Raw genomic sequence first — 23147 nt, 5'->3', positions numbered from 1 at the left:
CAGGAAAAGAGAAAGGGGACACTCTTAAGGGGGAGAGAGGGTCCTCTTAGGGACAGCATGTGTGTCCTGCATGCCAGCTTTATTGGGGATGCCAGAGAAGTTTCCAGAGGGTCCCACTCACGTCTACCTCTTGAGTTTTGACTGACAGCAGGATGACATCAGACTTTCACATCCCCACTGTCAAGACAACTTTAGGTCATTTTGGCCTATGCTGACCAACTCTAATTGGATTTTTTTTTTTAACTATCTTTATTTTTATGTGGTACAGAGGATGGAACCCAGTGCCTCACACATGTGAGGTAAGCACTCTACCACTGAGCTACAACCCCAGCCCCTCTAATTGGATTTTTTTTCTTTTTTCTTTTAAAACATACGTATTTTTTAGTTGTAGATGGACATAATACCTTTGTTTTTATTTTTATGTGGTGCCAGGGATTGAACCAGCTTCATGCAGGCAAGGCAAATGGCTCTACCACTGAGCCACAACCCTGGCCTCTCTAATTGGATTCTTGAATTTTTTTTGGGGGGGCGGGGGCGGTCTGAGATTGAATCTAGGGCCTTTTGCATGTGAGACAAGCACACCACCAACTGAGCTATATCCTGAGCCTTCTAATTGGATTCTCAGCCAACAATTCTTAAAGAGTTTATGGTTAAGAGGAATTTTCCTTATTTACCCAAGTTACCACATCTAGTCTGTGTAAAAGGTCACAAAAGTTTCCCCCTTCAGGGTAACTTGGGTTCCTCTTATCAACATTATTTTGGGCCTGCAGTTCTCCTGCGGATAACAGGTAGTTTCCTGAGGAATGTGACATATCCCATCCACTTAATACAGGCAGGGCTGAACATAAATTGCTTCTTAGAAATAAGAATGTGGGGACACCACAGAAGGGCTATTTTATAGAATTATTCCCTTAACCTCTTTTTCCCACCTTCCACTTCTGTCTTCTATCATCTTGAGGGAAGACCAATGTCCAAATCAGATGGGAATTTGGACAGAGCTATGGGTGTTTATGTGTCATGCTGGACTCTGTGGGGTCTGGATCTATCCTTCCGAGGAGTTTGTCTTTCAGCCTCAGTCTCTGTCTGTGAAGTACAATAGTATCTACCACCTACTAGGCATACAACTACATGAGGATATTAAGTTATGGGCAGCCACTACTTTGTTATTAATAGCCAGAGGAGCACAGAAAGTCTTGGGGTGTTTGTAAACATCCCCCAAATGGATACTTGCTAATAGGAACCTTTACACTGTCTTATACACTCGGCCCTTTGTATTTTCCAAAGTTTCTCCCAGAAATTTCCTTTCACACCTCTCAGAAGCCCTGGGGGGTGGGCAGGAGAGAGTAATTAGCCTCGTTTATATGCAAGGAAGTTTAGCTTGGGGACACTCTCCCAGTTTCCCCTGCTGCTGATCACTAAGTGTAAAACTAGGATCCTGGGTACTACTCTATTTTCGCATTTCCTTCTCAAGGCAAGCAAAGGGTTTGGCTAGTGGCTGAGAAACGCTGAGAAGTGGTCAGAGGCAGAAGCTGAGGCTGCAGGAGACGCCCCACCGTTGGCGCGAGCCCCGGATGAGGAAGTGGCGCGGTCACCGAGACGAGGAGGAGGCCTGGCGAGAGCGGCCCGGCACGCGGGGGCGGGAAGGGGGCGGTGCCCCTGGGCGGAGCTACGGGAGCGGCGCGGGTTCTCAGGTGAGCTCTCCGTGGCTGTGTAGGGCCTGGGGGTTCCTAGAACTCGGGGGTGGGAAGCCTGTGGGCTGTACGGGGTTACGTGGGGTGTTCTGGGGAGGCGCGGGTACTTACTGAGGGTCCGGCCCTCGGGGCTCCGGCCTGAGGTGGGAAGGGGTTCCGGAGCTGCAGGTGAGTGGAACTGCCCACTCTGAGCTGGGGCCCGAGGGAGGGGGTCTTGGCCCCGGTTCGAGTCCCGACTCGGTCCCCAACCTGCTTTGTCACCTTGGACAAGTCTTGCTCCCTCTCTGAGTCTCAGCGGCCTCAGCGGAAGGGTCCGCTGAGAGTTCGTACTGATGGAACCCCCTGCTTTCCTCTTATTCATACTTGCCTTGCCCAGGACTTTGTTGGGTGAACGCAAATTGTGGGAGTGCTCCAAAGTGTCTGAGTGACCTTGGGCAAGTCCCTTATGTTTTGTCTACAAATGGAGTAGGTTAACCTCTTTTAAGATTTCTGTATTATTCGGGTATTTTTGGTAGATAGAGACCAGGTAATGAATGTCCCATTTACTGCAAGTGTCCTCTTTGAGGATGCGATAGATAGAATATCTTTTTAGAGGTTTGACAAGACCCGGCCCCCAATTACCCTTAATTCTTAGATTCTGGATTGTTTTCCCTCTCTTTGTGATTGGCGGAGTGATTTCATCTTGTGTTTGGCGCTTCCTCTCAACTGAGTAACACCAAAATCAGAAGAGGAGTGCAAGGAAAGTCTGACATTCTAGCCTTCTTGTTTGTGTTTCAATGGCAGGGACGCAAGATGACTTCTCTGCTCCAAGATTGGAACAGCTGAAGGAAACCAAAGGACAAGATGAGAACAACAAAGGTCTACAAACTGGTCATCCACAAGAAGGGCTTTGGGGGCAGTGGTCAGTATTGATTGGTCTTTGGGGGTTGTGCAAGTTGGCTGAAATTCTGATGTGTCCAGTGACTGGAAAATTACGCATCAACTCATGTGACAGTTGAGGCTAAACAGGCAACTTTCCTGAGTAAAGCAGGAATAAGAAGTATGATAGGACTTATAAACCACAAGCCCTTTCTAAAAGTATTTTCATTCAGGCTTTTAATGAACATTGTGAATATTGCCAGTTTATTTTCATTCATTTGTTGAATTGTGTTGCTTATTACAAATTTATTGTATATTTAAAATTCCAGCCTACACTTGTTTGGCAGATAAGAGAAACTAAAATGGTATTTTAGTGTTCAGAGTCAGTGAGACCTTGCATAGATGTGTTTAGAACAGGTATGATCAAAGCATGAAAGTTTGCCTGTCTCCTTGGCATAAAAAGGGACAGGATGCAGCATGTTAGCTTCACTAAAGCATAATCTGCATAATAGCTCTGCCTCTGACTTTCCATATTCATCTCAGGTAAGCCTCTAGTTTACCTTATCTTCAAGTTCAAGGGCTTTCTTTCTTCTTCTTCTTCTTCTTCTTTTTTAAGTATAGATGAACACAATATTTTTCTTATTTATTTTTATATGGTGCTGAAGATCCAACCCAGTGCCTCACACATGCTAGGCTAGTGCTCTACTATTGAGCTACAGTCCCAGCCTTCAAGGGCTTTCTTTAAAGTAGTTTTTCTTAGAGCCTTGACTTTATAAATCTGCAGAAAAGTAGGGCACTTGGTAGTATGATATTCTTTTTCTTTTGTAAAGGAATTATTTTCCCTTACATCTTAACAACATTATTTACTTCAGAATTTGCAATTAATGACATATTAAGTCTGTTTTTTTTAACCCCCTCCCCTTTTTTTCTGTACTGAGAATTGAATCCAGGTGCTTCCACATGTTAGGTGTGCTCTACCACTGAACTATATCCTCATTCTCAGCTCTTTGTTTATTTTTTATTTTGAGACAGGTCTCACTAAGTTGCTGAGATTAGCCTTGAATTTGCAATCCTCTTGCCTCAGCCTTTCTGAGTAGCTGAGAATGTATAAATGAGCCATAGCACTTGGATGTATTTTAAGTTTTATATATATATATATATATATATATATGGCAGAGATCAAAACCAGGGCCTCACACATGTAGCAAGTGCTCTACCACTGAACTATATCTCCATGCTTGGAAGTATAGAAGAAAAAAATTTAGAAAAGAAATTTAAAAAAAATCTCTCTCTCTCTCGCTCACACGCGCTCTTTCTCTCTCTCTCTCTCTCTCTCTATATATATATATATATAGATATAATATATATTTCTTTAAAATGTTGATTGACCTTTATTTTATTAATTTATGTATATGCTGTGATGAGAATCTAACCCAGTGCCTAATACATGTGAAGCAAGCACTCTAGCAAGCACTCTATCACTGAGCCACAACCCCAACCTCTAATGTATATTTTAGTATGCATTTATTCCTATATTAAATATGTATAAGCCGTTAGAGGGTAGAGACTGCCAAAAAGGGAAAATAGTAGTTTTTATATCTGATGTTTTGAGTCTTTACTTAAATGATGTAATGGACCAGACACAGGCATGGCTATATTTAAAACACAATTTCTGCTAAAATGTACAGACTATTATCAATACTATACTTTGTGTGCTGTTGGTGTTGCCTAAACGTTTTTAGAGTAGATAGATACTAAATAGACAACAAAAATAATTTTGGCATGGGGAATAACACAAGGATATAGTGTGAATAACATATACAATGTATATAAATCTACTTTTTTATGTACATAAGACATGTGGCTAGGTAACATACTGAAAATTATAAATATACAACCAATATATATTTATTAGGCATATACTTATGCCAAACATAAAGATTATGAGTATGACAAGGTCTTTTTTAAGTTTAATGAGAAACATAGAAAAAAGGAAACTAAACAAAACAAAATATGTGCTCATGGAACTTAATTCAGACTATGGAAATTAGGAGGAGGCGTCACAGAGATTTGGCAAAAAACTGTCAATGGAAATGTTTTATCAAGTAAATTTGGGATTAACCCAATGTTTCATTCACTTCATTAGACTGAATCTCTTCCATCTGCCACCTTACTGGAACTGGAACCCAGGGCTTTCAAGTGCTGGGCAAATGTTGCAGTGCCACTGAGCTATATCCCCAGCAAGGCTGAATTTTATTGAGTAGGGTTATATTTGAAATGTGAAATGTACTTTTTAAAAATATTAGCATAAATAAAGGTGATTATCTTCTTCCTAAAATAAAACCATTGGTGGGACTGCAAATTAGTACAACCACTCTGGAAAACAGTATGGAGATTCCTCAAAAAACTGGAAATGGAACCATAATATAACCCTGCTGTCCCACTCCTTGATACATATCCAAAACATCTAAAATCAGCATACTGTAGGTATGCAGCCACATCAGTGCTTATAAGCAGCACAATTTACAATAGCCAAGCTATGGAACCAACCTGTATGCCCATCAACAGAGGAATGGATAAAGAAAATGTGGTACATATACACAATGGAGTTTTACTCAGCTATAAGGAATAATGAAATTAGGCATTTGCTGGTAAATGGATGGAACTGGAGAATATCATGTTAAGTGAAATAAGCGAGACTCAGAAATTCTGTCAGGGGTCAAATGTTTTCTCGGATGTGTTGAAGCTAGATTAAAATAAGGACAAAAAAAGATGGGGTGGGGCTGTGATTTTATGAAAATAAATTAGTGGAGTAGAGGAAATGGAGTGAGGGGGAGGGAGGTGGAAGGAGGGAGTGGCAAAGGGATGAGTCTGACCGAACTTTCCTACTTACACATATGATTATACCACAGTGAATTCACCTTTATAGCCATAAAGTAATAATTTTAAAAAACTATAAATAAGTAGATGAAATATCACTAGAGTAGAGAAAGGAAACGGGGAAGGAGGAGGGAAGGGAAAGGGGGAAGTACTGGGATAAATTGGAGCAAATTATATTCTGTGCTTGTAAATTGTCAAATGAATCATAATATTATGTATAACTAAAATGAACTAATAAAAATATTTTAAATAGCTAGGCATGGTGGTGTATGACTGTAATCCCAGTGGCTCAGGGGGTTGAGGCAGGAGGATGACAAGTTCACAGCCAGTCTCAGCAACTTGGGCTCCCAGCAACTTAATGAGATCCTGCCTCAAAGTAGAAAATAAAAAGGGCTGGGGACATGGCTCAGTGATTAAGTGCCCCTGAATTTAACCCCTGGTAGGAAAACAACAACAACAAAAAGATAATCTTAGTGTCTGGAGGTATAGCTCTATGGTAGAGCACTTGCCTAGTATGAATGAGGCCTTGAGTTTAATAGTTTAATACACAGTCCCACAAAAACAAAAACCCCATAGCATATGGTATCAGACTCCTGTCATTCCAGCTACTCAGGAAGCTTAGGGGGGCTGGAGATGTGGCTCAAGCGGTAGCATGCTCGCCTGGCATGCGTGCGGCCTGGGTTCGATCCTCAGCACCACATACAAAGATGTTGTGTCCGTTGAAAACTAAAAAATAAATATTAAAAAATTCTCTCTCTCTCTCTCTCTCTCTCTCTCTCTGTGCTCTCTCACTCTCTCTTTAAAAAAAAAAAGGAAGCTTAGGCAGAAGGATCATCAGTTCAAGGCTACATGGCAACTTAGCGAGACCCTCTCTCATAATAAAAAAGGGCTAGAAAAGTAGCATAGTGGTAGAGCACTTGTCTTGCATGTGCAAGGTCCTGGATTCAGTTCCCAATGGTGCAAAAAAAAAAAAAAAAAAAAAAAAGAAATTTATGAGTGCATTTTCTACTTGTTATTTTTACTTTTTGGGGTGGGTTTCTGGGATTTAATTCAGGGCTTCATGACTGCTAAGCACATGCTTCGCCTTAGGGTTACAGACCTAGCTTCTGTTTTCTATTTAAGATTGAATTGTCTTTCAGATGATGAGCTAGTTGTGAACCCCAAAGTGTTTCCTCACATCAAGCTTGGAGACATTGTGGAGATTGCTCACCCCAACGATGAATATAGGTGAGCATCTTGCTAGGATAAGCAAACCAGGCAGCCTGCTGCTTCCAATTGATGTTTGACTTTAAAATGCTAATGTCCTTTGAGATTGGGTCAACCATTAGTGTTTTAAATATTTTTTAGATGTTGATGGACCTTTATTTTATTCATTTATTTATATACAGTGCTGAGAATTAAACCCAGTGCCTCACACATGTTAAGCAAGTGCTCTACCAATGAGCCACACTGCAGCTCCTGTTTCTTTTTTTTTTTTTTTTTTAAAGTGGTCCACTCTTTCTGTTTTTAAAGCTGAGATGACATCTCTGAAAGATTATGTTGCACTTTTCCATTTCTTTTTCTGCAAGTACAGTTTCTTTGTTTCTAATGGAATTCTCATAGTGCTACAAGTTATAGTATGTCCAAGAGTGATTTGTTTATCTTTTGTGGGGGTTGAAGAAAGCTGAGGAATTACTGCTTATGGTCTCTTACATCTTTGTTTTTTATTTTATTAGCCCTTTGCTTTTGCAAGTCAAGTCACTTAAGGAGGATTTACAAAAAGGTAAACATTACAACTCTCTTCTTTTTTTAAAAATACTAGTTGTTAATGGACCTTTATTTTATTTGTTTTTATGTGGTGCTGAGGATTGAATCCAGTGCCTCACACATGCTAGGCAAGTGCTCTATCACTGAGCCACAACTCCAGCCCCTTGAGCTCTCTTCTTTGAGAATTTTATATTTACTATTTTAGAAACTAATAGACTTCTAATCTCAGGGCATGAGGGCAAGTACTTTTCTTCTTATCAAATTCTATTCCCTCTTTAAATAATTGTCACCTATCAAAATTGCCAATGAATCTCATCTGTCAGCAACGTGAGGGCACTGAAGAAACTATAATATTTAGAGTCAGGAGAAAAGTTAATCTGACTATGGGAAGTTTTATATTTAATTCCTCCCACCAAAAAAAAAAAAGATGTTGTTAAAGCATAGTTTCCTAAATATTATTTATATATATTTGTGTGTGTGTGTGTGTGTATATATATATATATATATATTCCCCCCCACCCACAAAATATTTAAGTGCAACTCTGGGTGAGGTAGGGGCATGGAAGAAACATATGTTGATGATTGTTCTAATACTTTTCCAAACTCTGTACAGGGAATGTGTGTGTGTGTGTGTGGCGGGGGAGGGGGCGGGAGGGGGTGCTTGAACTGGAGGATTCTGTTTCTGAGCTACATTCCCAGCCCTTTTTAAAAATATATTTTGATCCAGGGTCTTCCTAAGTTGCCCACACAGGTCTCGAACTTGTGATTCTCCTGCTTCAGCCTCCCAGATAATGGGGATTATAGATGTGCACCACTATGCCCAACTGCTTACTCACTCTGGATCTAAATTCTTTCCCTTTTCCTCTAATGGCTATGCCATGCTGTCCAAGGAACCCATATATTACTTTATAGGAAATAATTCTTTAAATAGTACTTCAAAGAAACAAACCAAAACACCCTTGTGATTTCTCCTAAAGGGCTTTGATATCAGCTTTTCATATTCAACCATTTGATATTTAAATTTCATGGGAAAAAATTCTGGCCTAGGGATGTAGGTTAGTGGTAGAATACTTACTTACTATAAGCAAGGTCCTCAATTTGATCCCTAGGACTGAAAAAAATCAAAAACAAAACAAAACAAAAAACCCTGGTGTGTCTTATTCTTTTTTTTTTAATATTTATTTTTTAGTTTTTTTTTAGGTGGACATAATATCTTTATTTTATTTAATGTGGTGCTGAGAATCGAACCCAGTGCCTCTCGCATGCTAGGCGAGTGTGCTACCACTTGAGCCACATCCCCAGCCCCTGGAGTGTCTTCTTAAGACTTTCCTTCATACCCTTACCCCATCTTCTGCCACCTGTTATATTTCTTATTTATCAAGCTTTAGGGCTCATTGAAAACTTCCTGAACTACATTATTACCTTCATTCTGAACAAGAAAAACTTTTTTTTTTTTAAATGAATTTCTAATAGGTCTTTGAACGTTCTTATTTTGCTGTATTGCTATTTTTATGTGCTGGGGATTAAATTTAGGGGTTCAGTATGCTAAGTACATGTTCTACCACTAAGTTATACCTCCAGCCCAATGTTGTTTCTTTTTAAGTTCCTCGAAGGCAGAGAACATGTCTTCCCCAAGGCAGGTTATCAGTTGTGTTGCTTTTTTAATATCTCCATATTTATAGGTTAGAATATGTTTACCTGTTTTTTCAAAATGTGTTCTCTAATCCAGATTTTTTTTCTGTTTCAGAAACTATCAGTGTGGACCAGACTGTGACTCAAGTGTTCCGGCTAAGACCTTATCAAGATGTATACGTGAATGTTGTAGACCCTAAAGTATGTCTGTGTTCTGGACTTGAATATCTTTTTAGAATGATTAGTACCCTTTCTCCAAGTCTAAGTCATTAAAGAAATAATGAGTTACTTAAGTATAGTGTTAGATAATTAAATATGTGATTATATATATAGGTCATTTAGATTATAGGTGGTGGGCTGGGGATGTGGCTCAGTGGTAGAACGCTTGCCTGGCATGCGTGAGGCCCTGGGTTTGATCCCCAGCACCCCCCTCCTCCACAAAAAAGAAATAAAGATTATAGGTGGTATCTAGATTTCATTTAAATTCCCTCTGTGCTTTTCAAAGTTTGTTCTAGTACGATTCTATGTGTGAAGATGTATGTGTAATTCTCTGTTAAATTACTAAAATTTCTTTATTTCTAATTTTTTTCTTGAAATGCTATAATAGGTAAAAAACATTGTTGAAAGGTATTATTGACATATAGAAAAATAAAGTTCAATGTTATATTTGTATGGTAGAATTCAAGATTAAACACAGGGCATGATGGTGTGCACCTATAGTTCTGGTTACTCAGGTGGCTAAGGTGGGAGGATCACTTGAGCCTTCGAGTTCAAGACCAGTCTGGGCAACATAGTGAGACCCTGTCTCAAAAACACAAACCACAAGCAAACTAAAATAGCAAATAGACTAAAACACAAAATTAGTACTTTGTTACTCTTCACTAAATGTGATAAGTGCTATAGGATCTGTTGGAGACTTATCGTCTGTACTTAACAACCTTTGGTGTATAAAATTCTGTTTGTCGGGATTCTGCTATTTAGGATGATCTTTCAATAATTTTCTTTCTTGCAAAAGTGTATTTCTCATGATGAGTGAGCATTATCTTATTATTATAAAGTGTGGCAAAGTAATGCAGAGAGGTATGTTTGATTATTTGTTTTAGGATGTGACCCTTGACCTAGTGGAATTAACTTTTAAGGATCAGTACATTGGCCGAGGGGATATGTGGCGACTAAAGAAAAGTTTGGTAAGATGTGATTTAAAAAAAAGTCTCTTATTCCATTATATAAATAATTCTTCTTTATCATAGAGATTTATAAGATCTTTTAGGGAGAAGAATATAGAATCATTTTTGCTTCTAGCATCTGCAGACAATTACTATAAACATCTTGTCATATCTTCAACTCTCTTTGTAGTTGTTTTTGAGATTTGTTTTTGTTTATTGTTACAGATGTTTACTTTACATTTTAGGCTTGAATGGGAAATTATAGAACTAGATCTTCTGGCTTCCAGGTTGTGCTGCTTTGTGTGTGTGTGTGTGTGTGTGTGTGTGTGTGTGTGTGTGTGTGGTGCTATGGTGCTAGGGAGTACCTTGTGCATGTGAGGTAAGCACTCTACCAACTGAGCTACATCCCCAGTCCTGTACTGATTTTTGCTGTACCCTCCTGCCATTTTCCTTATTTACTTATTTTTGTGGTGTTGGGAATTGAACCCAGGACCCTTATGCATGTGAGGCAAGTTCTCACTAAGCTACACCCCTAGACCTACTTCTTTCTTTTGATTGAATCCAGGGGCACTTTACCACTGAGCTACATTCATAGGCCTTTTTCTTTTCCATTTTTAGACAGGATGTCAATAAATTGTTGAGGCTGGCCTTGAACTTGATCTTCCTGCCTCTGCCTTCCTAGTAGTTGGGATTATAGGCCTGCTCCACCACTCCAGGCCCTATTTATTTATTTATTTTGGTACTGAGGATTGAACCCAGGGGTGCTTTACCAGTGAGCTGTATCTCCAGCCTGTTTATTATGAGATAGGGTCTTATAAGTTGCTTAAAAGCCTTGCTAAGTTGCTGATGCCAGCCTGGAACTTGTGATCCTTTTGCCTTTGTGCCCTTCTCCAGCACTACAAAAAAATAAAACTAAATAAACAAACAAAACTTGTCATTAGCAATCTAATTTTAAAAAAAATCAAGAGCATTTTACAAAATATATGGTCTGATATACATCTGAATTTATCCTATTACAAGCATGGATTACAGGCATGTGCCACTGTGTCTAGTTTTTATTTATTTATTTATTTTAGAGGTGTTGGGTATTGAAACCAAGGCCTTACACAGGCTTGACAAGCACTGGACCACTGAGCTACACATCCTCCACCCTATCTATTTATTTATTTATTTGATACTGGGAATTGAACCTAAGGGCACTTAACCACTGAGCCACATCCCCAGTCCTTTTATGTTTTATTTAGAGACAGGGTCTCACTGAGTTGCTTAGAGCCTTGCTAAGTTGTTAAAGCTGGCTTTGAACTTGTGATCCTCCTGCCTCAGCCTCCTGAGCTGCTAGGATTACAGGTGTATGCTACTGGCTGATTTTTGATGACCTTTTTCCATTTAAAATGATCTATTCATCAAAATTGTGACTGGGTACTGAACACTCTTCTAATGGAGTTTTTGTGTATTATGAAATGACAAATATAAGTAGAATTTCCATGCAATGTGTATTTTTTGGAAGAAAAGTCTTTGTTTATATTTTTATTTGGTGAGGGAAGTTTCCATTTCCTAAAAATGCAAGATAAAGTGAGAAATAGGGCTGGGCGTGTGGCTTAGTTATAAAGAGGATTGCCTAGCATGCTTGAAGCACTGGGTTCAATACCCAGCCTATGAGAGAGAGAGAGAGAGAGAGAGAGAGAGAGACTGTGCTTTAATTAATTAATTTGTGTTACTAGGGATTGAACCCAGGAGAGAGAGAGAGAGAGAAACTGTGGTGTGTTTGGGGGGGGGGGGAGAGAGAGAGAGAGAGAGAGAGAGAGAGAGAGAGAGAGGAAGAGAAACTGTGCTGTATTTAATTAATAAATTTGTAATACTAGGGATTGAACCCAGGGGTGAGGTACCGCTGAGCTATATCTCCAGCCCTTTTTATTTTTGAGACAGGGGTCTGGCTAAGTTGTTGAGGTTGACCTTGAGATTTTCCTGCCTGAGTACTTGGGATTACAGGAATGTGCCATGGCATCTAGCATCTGTATATATTTAAATGTATATATAGCTTGGTGCTGTGCATACCTATAATCTTAATCTCAGTAATTTGAGAGGCTGAGGCAGCAGTACCAAGTTCACTACCAGCCTGGACAACTTAGCTGGAGCCTGTCTTGAAATTAAAAATAAAAACATTCCAGATATATACCTCAGTGGTATAGCACCTGTGGGCTCAAACCTCTGTACCTCAAAACAACAACAACAAAATTATTTACATGTAGATATCTGTGTAAATTTGTGAAGTATATATGTCAAACTGATCACTTATTAATATTGTTTTTATTATTGCCTATACTTCCTAACCTTTTTTCCTTTTTTAATTTAAACTTGGTGGCTTTGTTTTGCAATTTTAAAATTCAGAATATGCTTTACAATATCTGCTTTCCTTGTGTTGAACATCAAGACTTTATGGTAAGACAATGAATTTTTATCACATCAGTCAGGTATACTATAAACAAAAATGGATAATTTACAAATAAATTTTTTAAAAAAATATTTTATTAGTTGTTGTTGGACCTTTATTTTTATGTGGTGCTGAGAATCGAACCCAGTTCCTCACACATGCTAGGCAAGAGCTCTACCACTGAGCCACAATCCCAGCCCCTACAAATAAAACTTTTTAATCAAGAGTATTTTATCTGGATGTGATGACACACCTGTAATCCCAGCTACTCAGGAGGCTGAGGTGAGAGAATTGCAAGTTTGAGGTCAACCTCGGCAATTTAGCTAGTCTACACAAAATAATACCCTTCTCAAAATAAAAAATAAAAAGGACTGGGGATGTGGTTAAGCCCACCTGGTTTCAATCCCCAGTGCATCAACAACAATAAAACATTTTAAGGATTGGCCATGTAGCTCAGTGGTAGAGGTTGCTTAGCATGCTTGAAGACCTGGGTTCAATCTCCAGCACTACAAAAAATAAAACTAAATAAACAAATTCTGTCATTAGCAATCTAATTTAAAAAAAAAAAAAAGAGCATTTTACAAAATATATGGTCTGATATACATCTGAATTTATCCTATAATTAGACTTTGAAGGGTATTTAAAAAAAGAAAGAACCCCAACATATTTAACACTGAATAGCCTAGCAGAATAATGCTGGTGTATACTTGCCAAACTCTTTAAGAATTTATTATACTTGTGCCAACATGGTGTCCTGTGGGGTAAATCTATTACTTCCTTGTTGATTACACTTTGAATTGTTAGGAAAAATTAGAAAGCCAGGAGATCTTGTTTGCATGGCCTTGACAGGTTGAATCTCTTTCTCTTTTTTCCTTTAGGTCAGCACATGTGCCTATATCACCCAGAAGGTGGAATTTGCTGGCATCAGGTAGGTATTAAATCACTTTTGTCCTACCAGTAAGTAAACAGAAGTAGGATCTAGTGCAAGAACTGGGCTACATAAGGTACTTGAGGCACATGGATACCCGTGTAATAAAATACAAAAGAGCTTAATGTTTTAAAACAAAGCTCTTTTGTATTTTATTACACGGGTATGATAGTAGTTTTTGTATTTTATTACATAAAAGTTATGATAGTAGTTTTAAGATTAGTGGTAGAAGTTGCTGAAGCCCTGGTTTTCTGTAGCAAAGGAGTTTTAGACTTATATATATTAGAGCTGGAAAAAACCTAAGATCTGATCTATCTAATTATTATTATTATTATTATTATTTTATTATTATTTACCCTGGATTAAACCCAGGGATGCTTAACCCCTGAGCCATATCCTAGCCCTTTTTAATATTTTGTTTAGAGACAGGTGTCACTGAGTTGCTTAGGGTCTCACTAAGTTGCTTTGAACATACAATTCTCCTGCCTCAGCCTCCTAAGGCCCTGGGATTACAGGCATGTGCCAGCATGCCCAGCCTTAGATGAATATATTTAATCAAACCTCATTTTACAGATTAGAAAACAGGTTTAGGGATATAATAGTGACTAGGATAGTAGTTCCTGATTTGTTGCCTTTGTAAGTATATTGCAGTGCTCTATGTTGGTTAAAATTATTTCTGTATTTCAATTTGTAATGAAAATCTTCTATTTTTTTTTGAAATCCTCCTTTTTTTTTTTTTTTTTTTTTGTGGTACTAGAGATTGAACCCAGAGCCTCATGCATGCTAGGCAAGTGTTTTGCCGTGAGCTATACCTGCAGCCCAGAAATTCCTTTTAAATTAAAGAACTATGGGCTGGGGTTGTGGCTCTGTGCTAAAGTGCTTAGCTGGCATATGTGAGGCACTGGGTTCAATTCTTAGCACCCCATAAAAAGTTAACAAAATAAAGACATACTGTCCATCTGCAACTACAAAGAACAAACAAACAACAACAACAAAAACAAACAGGATATGGGCTTTATTTGATCTACAGGCTATGTATTGTTTGCTGAACCCTGGTTTCGAAACCCTCTCAGAGTGACTGGGGGCATACCTAACATGCAGTAAGCCCTGGGTTCAATCCCCAGGTCCAAAAATAAAACAACCCTCTCAGATATCTTACATTTCTTTTTTTCTCTTTGGCAGCAGGGGGTTGGGGGGGCAGTATTAAAGCCAGGGCCTCATGTTTGCCAGGCAAGAGGTCTGTCACTGATCTATCCCCAGACCTTTTGATTTTTGAATTTGTGATCTTCTTGCCCAAGCCTGTGGAATTTCTGGGATAATAGTCATGTACCACCATTCCCAGCTATGTATACTATTTTGTGTTCTTTTGTCTGTTTAAAAATGTATAAATATTTCTTATGAAATTAGAACTCCTTGTAAACATTATTGAAATGATTCCATGATATTTTGTTGTATGGTTTGATAATTTATTATTAATATACCACTGTTGAACATTTAACTTCTTCAAAGGTATGTAATGTAAATGACTGTCCAGTGACCACACTTTGTTATTTTAGCTTTTTATTCCCAGAATGATGAAACTTGGTTGTAATGGATGGTGAAGACCATTGATCCCAAACAGTTATTGATAAAAGAGAGGGAAGTGACCAGGCCAAGCTTATGGAACTAATGCCCCCCAAATCTCTTCACCCTGATCTAGGGCTTGGCAATGAGCCATTCTGCCTCTTTGTGGGAAGTCATCTGTGTTACTTAGGTTGTGTCCTATAGGATATGGATTTTGTGCTTACATTTGCCAGCAACATTTCTCTCTTTCTTGAACTGGTAGAAAAGAAAAGAGTACTGCCTCAGGGTTATTCTTAGCTTCAATTAGGTAAAGACAAATTAATTAAGACCAAGGAATAAGGATCCACGTTGTATTTTCTGTGTGTATACCTGCATTAAAAAAGAACTATTTCCCTCTGTGCATGTTGGTGCATGATTATAATCCTAGTGAGTTGGGAGGCAGAGGCAGGAGGATCACAGTTTGAGGCTAGCCTTGGCAACTCCATGAGACCCTGTCTCAGAATAAAATTAAAAAGGGGCAGGGAAGGGGCTGGGGTTGTAGCTCAGTGGTCGAGTGCTTGCCTCGAACGTGTAAGGCACTGAGTTTGATCCTGAGTACCATATAAAAATAAATAAACAAAATAAAGATCTTGTGTCCATGTATAACTAAAAAATATTTAGAAAAGGCGGGGGCAGGGAATGTAGCTCAGTAGTAGAACACCCCTGGGTTCAACCCCCAGTACCATCAAAAACAAACACACACCCCCCCCCGCCCCCGAAATCACTATTTCCACAGGAATGATAATAATATTTTGTAGTTTATTTACTAGCTCTTCTCATTAATGGTATGCCATTTAATATTTCTGAGAGCTCTAGAAGAGGGAAGGGGCAAGATTCTAATTAACATTTGCTGATTTTAAAAACCTGGTCTCAGAAGGGCTATGGCTTGACCCCTAACAGGAAGTGAAAATGCAGGAATCTAAGCCAGTTCTTTAACACTGCTTTGCATATACATAGAGAAGTTGGTAAGTTAGTTTATTAACAATGAGCTTGTTTAGAGACCCCACTGATGTGGTGTTTGGTAGCTTATATGGAGAGTGCTTCTTGCTAATAAAACTCACAGAACATGGGAACATTGAAACTGTTCAGGGTGAGTATCTCTTTTTGTGTGTATGTGGTACTGGGGATTAAACCCAGGGACACTGTACCATTAAGCTACATGCCCAGCCTTCTTATTTATTTATTTATTTGTTTATTTATTTATTTATTTTTTAGAGAGGGGGGAGGGGGAGAGAGAGAGAGAGAGAGAATTTTTTTAATATTTATTTTTTAGTTCTCGTTGGACACAACATCTTTGTTTGTATGTGGTGCTGAGGATCGAACCCGGGTCGCATGCATGCATGCCAGGCAAGTGTGCTACCGCTTGAGCCACATCCCTAGCCCAAAGCCTTCTTATTTATTATTCTGAAACAGGGTCTTACTAAGTTGCTGAGGCCAACTTCAAATTTGGGATTCTCTTGCCTAAGCCTCTTAAGACCCTGGGATTACAGGCATGCACTACCATGCCTGTCCAGGTTGAGTATCTCTCACTTGAAATGCTTGGCACTAGAAGTATTTCAGAAACTGGATTTTTTCAGATTTTGGAATATTTGCATGCACATAATGATATCTTGGAGTTGGGACCCCATTGTAAACAGAATTCATTTGTTTCTTGTTTACCTTCTACACATAGCTTGAGATTATTTAAAAAAATTTTTTTTTTAGTTATAGATTATCTTTCTTTCTTTATTTTTATGTGGTGCTGAGGATTGAACTCAGTGCCTCACGTGCGTGAGGCAAGTGCTCTATCACTAAGCTATAACCCTAGCCCCTAATTTTTTTTTTTTAAATACTTTTTTATGGTGCTGGTGATTGAAATCAGCTTCTTGTGCATACTCCACCACTGGGCTATATCTGCAACCCTAATTTTATACAGTGCTTTTAGTGTGCTTGTCTTTTGACTCTGACCCTTATCATAGTGAGGTCAATGGAATTTTCCACTATGGCATTGTGTAGGCATTCAAAAACTTTTGGATTGGATAATTTAATATTTTAGATTTTTGGATTAGGGATGCTCAACCTGTAATATTAAAGAAATAGTGGCCCCTTCTCAAGTCAGGCTTGTTCTACTTGACCATTCAGACATAATTGGGCAATAGCATATTATGAGATATATTTTTTAGGACCATGAGAAGCATGCTTGAAAACCAAAGGTTTGGTCTAATACTCTTCATTTTACAGATACAGCAGAGGCTCAGAGAGGTTGAGAGTGTCTAGCTTTTTCCTGGTTAGTCTCAGTTATGATAGTCTCTGTTATGACTCATGGCACATAGCATTTTCTTGGCTTTTATTTTATTTACATATATTAATGTACGTATGTTATATGTGTATGTTATTTATACACGTAATATATGTATATATATATATATATTATGTGTATAAATAACATATATATATACACAACACACATATACACACATGTATGTATTTTTTTTTTTTGTTCTGGGGAACCAAACCTTGAACCATGACCTTGCATATGCTAAGAGCATGTTCTAATATTAAGCTACATCTCCAGGCCCATTTCTTCCTTCCTTAAGAGGATTGATTTTTCAACTGGGCAGGTGAGGACACTGGGGAGGAAGAGGGAGATTGGTAGAAGAGAAGGGCTTAAGTAGTTGTTTGAGGGATGATTACCTGGTTCTCAGATATCTCTCCAAGATAGCATTTTATTAAAATATTTGCTATTGTTGTAGTTCTTACTTATAAGAATAGCCCCTAGTACTCTTAACTGAACACTTCTATCCTGGCATTATTCTGAAGTTTCCCACATCATCTGGTTTAATTCTCATAACAGCTCATTTTATACAATAAGAACACTGATCCTCTTAGAGTTTCCCCAGGGGCATTTAACTAATAAATAGCATTTAGAGCTGGGATTCTTTCCTTGATTAGTTTCTTCCCAGGTTAGTCAGGTCTTTTTATTATTATCCTTTTCATGCCTTTAATTTTTTTTTAGTTATAAATGGACACAATATCTTTATTTTATTTATTTATTTTTATGTGGTGCTGAGGATTGAATGCAGTGCCTCATTCAGGCTAGCCAAGTGCTCTACCACTGAGCTACAACTTCAACCCTCATGCCCTTAAATTTTTTCAGAGGAAAAAAGCTGGAAAAATGTAATACTAAGTTGTCATTAAAATTTTTCAGCAGAGCCAGACTGTTTGTGGTACTGAGAATTGTATCTGGGATGCTCTACCACTGAGCTACATTTGCAGCCCCTTTTACTTATTTATTTAATTTATTTATTTTGGGATACTGTGATTGAACTCAGAGGTTCTAGACCACTGAGCCACATCCCCAGCCCAATTTTGTATTTTATTTGTAGAGACAGGGTCTCACTGAATTGCTTAGCAATTCCCCTTTGTGAGGCTGGCTTTGAAATCTTGGTCTTCTTGTCTCAGCCTACTGAGCCACTGGGAATACAGGTGTGTGCCACTGTGCCAAGCCTCTTTTATTTTTTGAGACAGGGTCTTGGTAAATTGCCAAGACTGGCCTCAAATTTGTAATCCTCCTGTTTTAGCCTTCCAAGTAGATGGAATTACAGGTGTGCACTATCTTGTCAAACAACTGCTTTTTAACTTTTTATGTGCCCAGATAATTCTGCCCAGATAATCTTGTATTTCTGAAGGTTATGGATTCCCTGGAGTTCTCTCTTCTCTTCCTTAGAAGTATAAATTATCTGTGAACTCCCAGATTAAGAGTTCTTGTTTTTAAGTATTGAATGCACTACGAATTTTTTTTTATGTTGAGTAATCTGTTCATGGAATTCTTTTTGTAAGTGTGTAATTAATCAGGTCATTTGGGTATAACTATTAGAGTAGAGCTAGCTATCTTAAGTTCCTATTTCTTCTTGATTTAAGACTTGTAATAATTTATGTTTGTCTTTCCTTTCAGGGCACAAGCTGGTGAGCTGTGGGTCAAGAATGAGAAGGTCATGTGTGGTTATATCAGTGAAGATACCAGGGTAAGATTTATAAAGTATTTTTTTTTTTTTGGTTTTATTTCCTTGTAGTATTATGACTTAGTCCTAAGATCAAAATATTCATAATTGCTATTGGTTTGCCTTCATGGAATTAGAATCAGAGTGCTCTGCAACTCTGATGTTTACAGTTGTATCTTTGCAGGTTGGGGATTGATCTTTTTTTTTTTTTCTTTTTTAGTTGGACACAATTGCTTTTTTTTTTTTTTTTTATTGATTTATTTTTTATGTGCTGCTGAGGATTGAATCCCGGGCTGTACATGTGCTAGGCCAGTGCTCAACTGCTGAGCCATAATCCCAACCTGTGTCGTTTTATTCCAAATCAGCCTATTTAATGTTCAACATAGAGGTATGGTGTCTAGTCTGCAAGATTCTCTGTCCACTGATACATAGCAAAAGTGAAACTCATTGAAGATCATGTCGTAAACATGAAGAGAGACCTTTGCAAAGGAATCCTTTCTGGGTCTCTGCTGTGGTGGGAAGAATCCAAGTTGAACAGCTGTGAATATTACTCATGCTGGTCAAACTGTCTCAACTAGGTGTGATTTTGCTGCCTCAGGAGTCTTTTGGCAATGTCCAGATTTTTTTGGTTGTTATAACTGAGTTATTGTGCTATTGGCATCCAGTGAATATGCTGTTAAGAATGCTACATATATAGAACAGGCCTCCAAACAAAGAATTACCTGGCCCAAATGTCAGTAATGGGAACTGTCTTCTGCATTTTGGTATATTTAACAGCATCCCTGGCTTCTGCTCATGAGATACCAGTTTCATTCTCTGACCCCCCCTATAAATCATGACACCCAGATATGTCTCTGGATGGTATCAGATCCCCTGAGGGGCAAAATCACCCCTGGTTAAGAATCAGTGTCTTTACAGACAGGTAGCTGCTATCTGAATTTCATTTTTATATTTTCTTGTCATTCATTTAGTGTTAATATGTATATATTTTACCTCAATAGTACATTATTTGTTTCACTTATTTTTGAAAATTTCTTTTGGCTGGGCGTGGTGATGCATGCCTGTAATCCCAGTGGCTCTTGGGGCTCAGACAGGAGGATCTTGAGTTCAAAACCAGCCTCAGCAACTTAGTGAGGCACTAACCAACTCAGTGAGACCCTGTCTCTAAATAAAATACAAAATGGGGCTGGGGATGTGGCTCAGTGGTTGAGTGCTCCTGAGTTCAATCCCCATTAACAACAACAACAACAACAACAACAAAAGAATTAATGAACTGTAGCTACAAGTAATAATATGAATGAATTTTATCACACAATGTTAAGTGACAGATTTCCAAAAAAGATTATACAGAGCCAAATATTCTTTTTATAAAATTAAAAATTCTAAGTACTTATTTTTTATTTAATCTTTTTAGTTATACATGAGAGTAGAGTCTATTTTGATATATTTGTTCAAGCATGGAATATATCTGATTTTAATTTGGATCCCAGTCTTGTGGATGATCAAGATGGAAAGGTCACTGGTTTTTTTAGGGAGACCCTGTCTTAAAACTTTTTTTTTTTGCTTCGATTTTGTTGAACAAAAACCCCAAAGCAACAGTAGCTATAATGCTTAAAGTCAACTATTTTATTTTTCTTTTCATGTAAGAGAACTCTGGTTACATAATTCATGGTGGGCATGACAGTGTCACACTTTATTTGTGATCTATTAAGGGCTCCATCTGTCTTCCTGCTCTGCCATCTTGAAATCATGGCTAGGACTTTCATGATCCAGCTCACGCTCCTGAAACCACATCCCATATTCTAGGCAGAATATTTTAGGGAGAGAAGACAAGAGATGGTTACTTTTCAACCAATTGCACTTCTTTTAAGGATATAGTACATCTTACTAGGGCTTGGGATTAGCATGCATAAGGTCCTGGGTTCAATTCCCAACAACAAAATAAAGAAAACATAGCAAAACCCCACTTACATCTTACTGGCTAGAATTTAGTTGAATGTTGCTGCTAAGACTAGGAAGTTTAGTCTTTTGGTTTGGTCCCTTGCCTCCCAAAATAGAATCTGCTTTGGAAAATGGATGTTAAATAGTTGTTTAGTAGTCTCTTTAATGTCCATTGAATGACATTTTATTTTATTATTTTTTTGTACTGGGGATTGAACCCAGAAGTACTTTACCACTAAGCCACATCCCCAGCCATTTTTAATTTTTATTTTGAGACAGGGTCTCCCTAAATTGCTGAGACTGCCCTCAAACTTTCTATCCTGCCTCAGTATTCTGAGTTGCTGGGATTATAGGCATACACCATTATGTTTGGTTAGCACTGTAAAATTTTTTACTTTTTATTTTTATTTTTTTGGTGGTTCTGGGGATTGAACCCAGGGCCTTATGCATGCAAGGCAAGCACTCTACCAACTGAGCTATATCCCCAGCCCAGCATTGTAAAATTTTAAGTAATGAATGTCACAATACCTTCCTTCTTTACATTGAATGAGATATATATATATATATATATATATATATATATATATATATATATATATACACATATATATGTGTATACACACATATACATATATATGTATGTATGTATATATATTTGTATATATATATATATATAACTTTTTTTTTTTTTTTTTGGTACCTTGGGGTTGAACTCAGGGGCATTTGACTTCTGAGCCACATTCCCAGTCCTATTTTATATTTTATTTAGAGATGGTCTCACTGAGTTGCTTAGCACCTTGCTTTTGCTGAGCTGGCTTTGAACTCGGGATCCTTCTGCCTCAGCCTGCCAAGCCACTGGGGTTATAGGCGTGCGCCAATATGCCTGGCTGCATTTTTTTTTTTTTTTTAATGCTGGGGATTGAATGCAGGAGTTTGTACATGCTAAGCACACATTCTAGCGCTGAGCTATACCATCTGTCAGCCCTCTTATTTTTTATTTTATTTTTTAAATTTTTTTTCTAGTAAATGGACACAATGCCTTTATTTTATTTTTATGTGGCATGGTGCCGGGGCTCGAACCCAGTGCCTCACATGTATCAGGCAAGCACTCTACCAGCTGAGCCACAACCCCAGCCAGCCCTCTTATTATTATTTTTTTTTTCAATATTTTTTTCTAGTTGTTCTCTCACATTTTTTTTTTTTTGAAAAGATGAATGTCATTTATTGGATGTGCAATTGGATGTCCAATCTTTTTTTTTGGTACCAGGGATTGAACTCAAGGATACTGAACCACTGAGCCACACCCCCAGCCTTATTTTGTCTTTTAGAGACAGAGTATCACTGAGTTGCTAAGTGCCTTGCCGTTGCTGAGGCTGGCTTTGAACTCACAATCCTCCTATCTTAGCCTCCCCAGCCGCTGGGATTATAGGTGTGTTCCACCTCGCCCGCTGTCATGGACTTTTATTTTATATATTTATATGTGTTGCTGAGGATCAAACCCATTGCCTCACACATGCTAGGTAAGTGTTCTACCACTGAGCTGCAGCCCTAGCCCCAGACCACTTATTTAAAGAAAAACTTTATTACCAGATTACTTACCTGATTTTCCAACCCAAATAAGATTAGAAGTAGGGCTGGGGTTGTGCTCAGAAGTAGAGCGTTTGCCTAGTATGCATGAGGCACTGGGTTCGATCCTCAGCACCACATACAAATAAAATAAAGATATTGTGTCCACCTATAACTAAACAACTAATAAATATTAAAAAAAGGAATAGAAGTGTTAAATTTAAAGGGAAAGGGAGTATTTATTTCTGCAACTTTTATTATGTTTATTTTTTGAGATGGGGTCTTGCTGTGTTATGCAGGTTGGCCTGGAATTCCTGGGTTCAAGTGATCCTCTCACCTCATATAGTCCTGATAGGAAAGTAAAATGGTGCAGCTACTGTGGAAAACAGCTTAGTGGTTCTTCAAAAAGTTAAGCACAATGAACTGTGTGTAGCTCAGTGGTAGAGCATTTGCCTAGCATCCATAAGACTTGGGTTATATTTTCAAGGATACTGCGTAGTTACTATATTACCCAGAAATTCTATTCCTAGGTATTTACCTGAGAGAACTGAAAAGCATATGTACCCACCAAAACTTGTACATGAATGTTTGCAACAGGATTATGTATAATAGCCCAGAAGTAGAAACTAGCCAGCTGTTCATCAGCTAATAAATGGAGAAACAAAAATGTGGTATTTCCACATAATTTTCAGCAATAAGAATGAAATTCTTGGGCTAGGGATGTGG

General features: G+C 38.2%; 1 protein-coding gene and 1 non-coding gene across 28 annotated transcripts in view; both read left to right on the top strand.

The window, feature by feature from the left end:
- The first annotated feature begins 1563 nt into the window (after positions 1–1563).
- Positions 1564–23147, top strand: part of Depdc5 (DEP domain containing 5, GATOR1 subcomplex subunit) — a 155764-nt gene continuing 134180 nt past the window's right edge. For 20 of the 27 annotated variants that reach the window (XR_013434977.1, XR_013434980.1, XR_013434979.1 and 17 more), the window contains exons 1-8: positions 1564–1691; positions 2475–2592; positions 6569–6656; positions 7145–7191; positions 8923–9008; positions 9911–9994; positions 13283–13332; positions 18869–18938. Coding sequence is in view for 21 of the 27 variants with exons in the window: in XM_078039540.1 (XP_077895666.1) it covers positions 2535–2592; positions 6569–6656; positions 7145–7191; positions 8923–9008; positions 9911–9994; positions 13283–13332; positions 18869–18938 (483 nt within the window). In the remaining 6 variants the exon portion in view is untranslated. Of the gene's footprint in view, positions 1692–1731; positions 1860–2474; positions 2593–6568; positions 6657–7144; positions 7192–8922; positions 9009–9910; positions 9995–13282; positions 13333–18868; positions 18939–23147 lie in introns of those variants that run through there. The other 7 variants (XM_078039539.1, XM_078039545.1, XM_078039548.1 and 4 more) reach the window with 7 other exon arrangements.
- Positions 9167–9238, top strand: Trnaa-ggc (transfer RNA alanine (anticodon GGC)). The gene has a single exon. It is a non-coding gene; the product is annotated as a tRNA-Ala (tRNA).

Source organism: Ictidomys tridecemlineatus, chromosome 2, assembly GCF_052094955.1.
Source record: "Ictidomys tridecemlineatus isolate mIctTri1 chromosome 2, mIctTri1.hap1, whole genome shotgun sequence".
NCBI classification, from domain to species: Eukaryota; Metazoa; Chordata; class Mammalia; order Rodentia; family Sciuridae; genus Ictidomys; species Ictidomys tridecemlineatus.
Note: the sequence above shows the minus strand (reverse complement) of the source record. Positions and strands in the feature narration are given on the sequence as shown.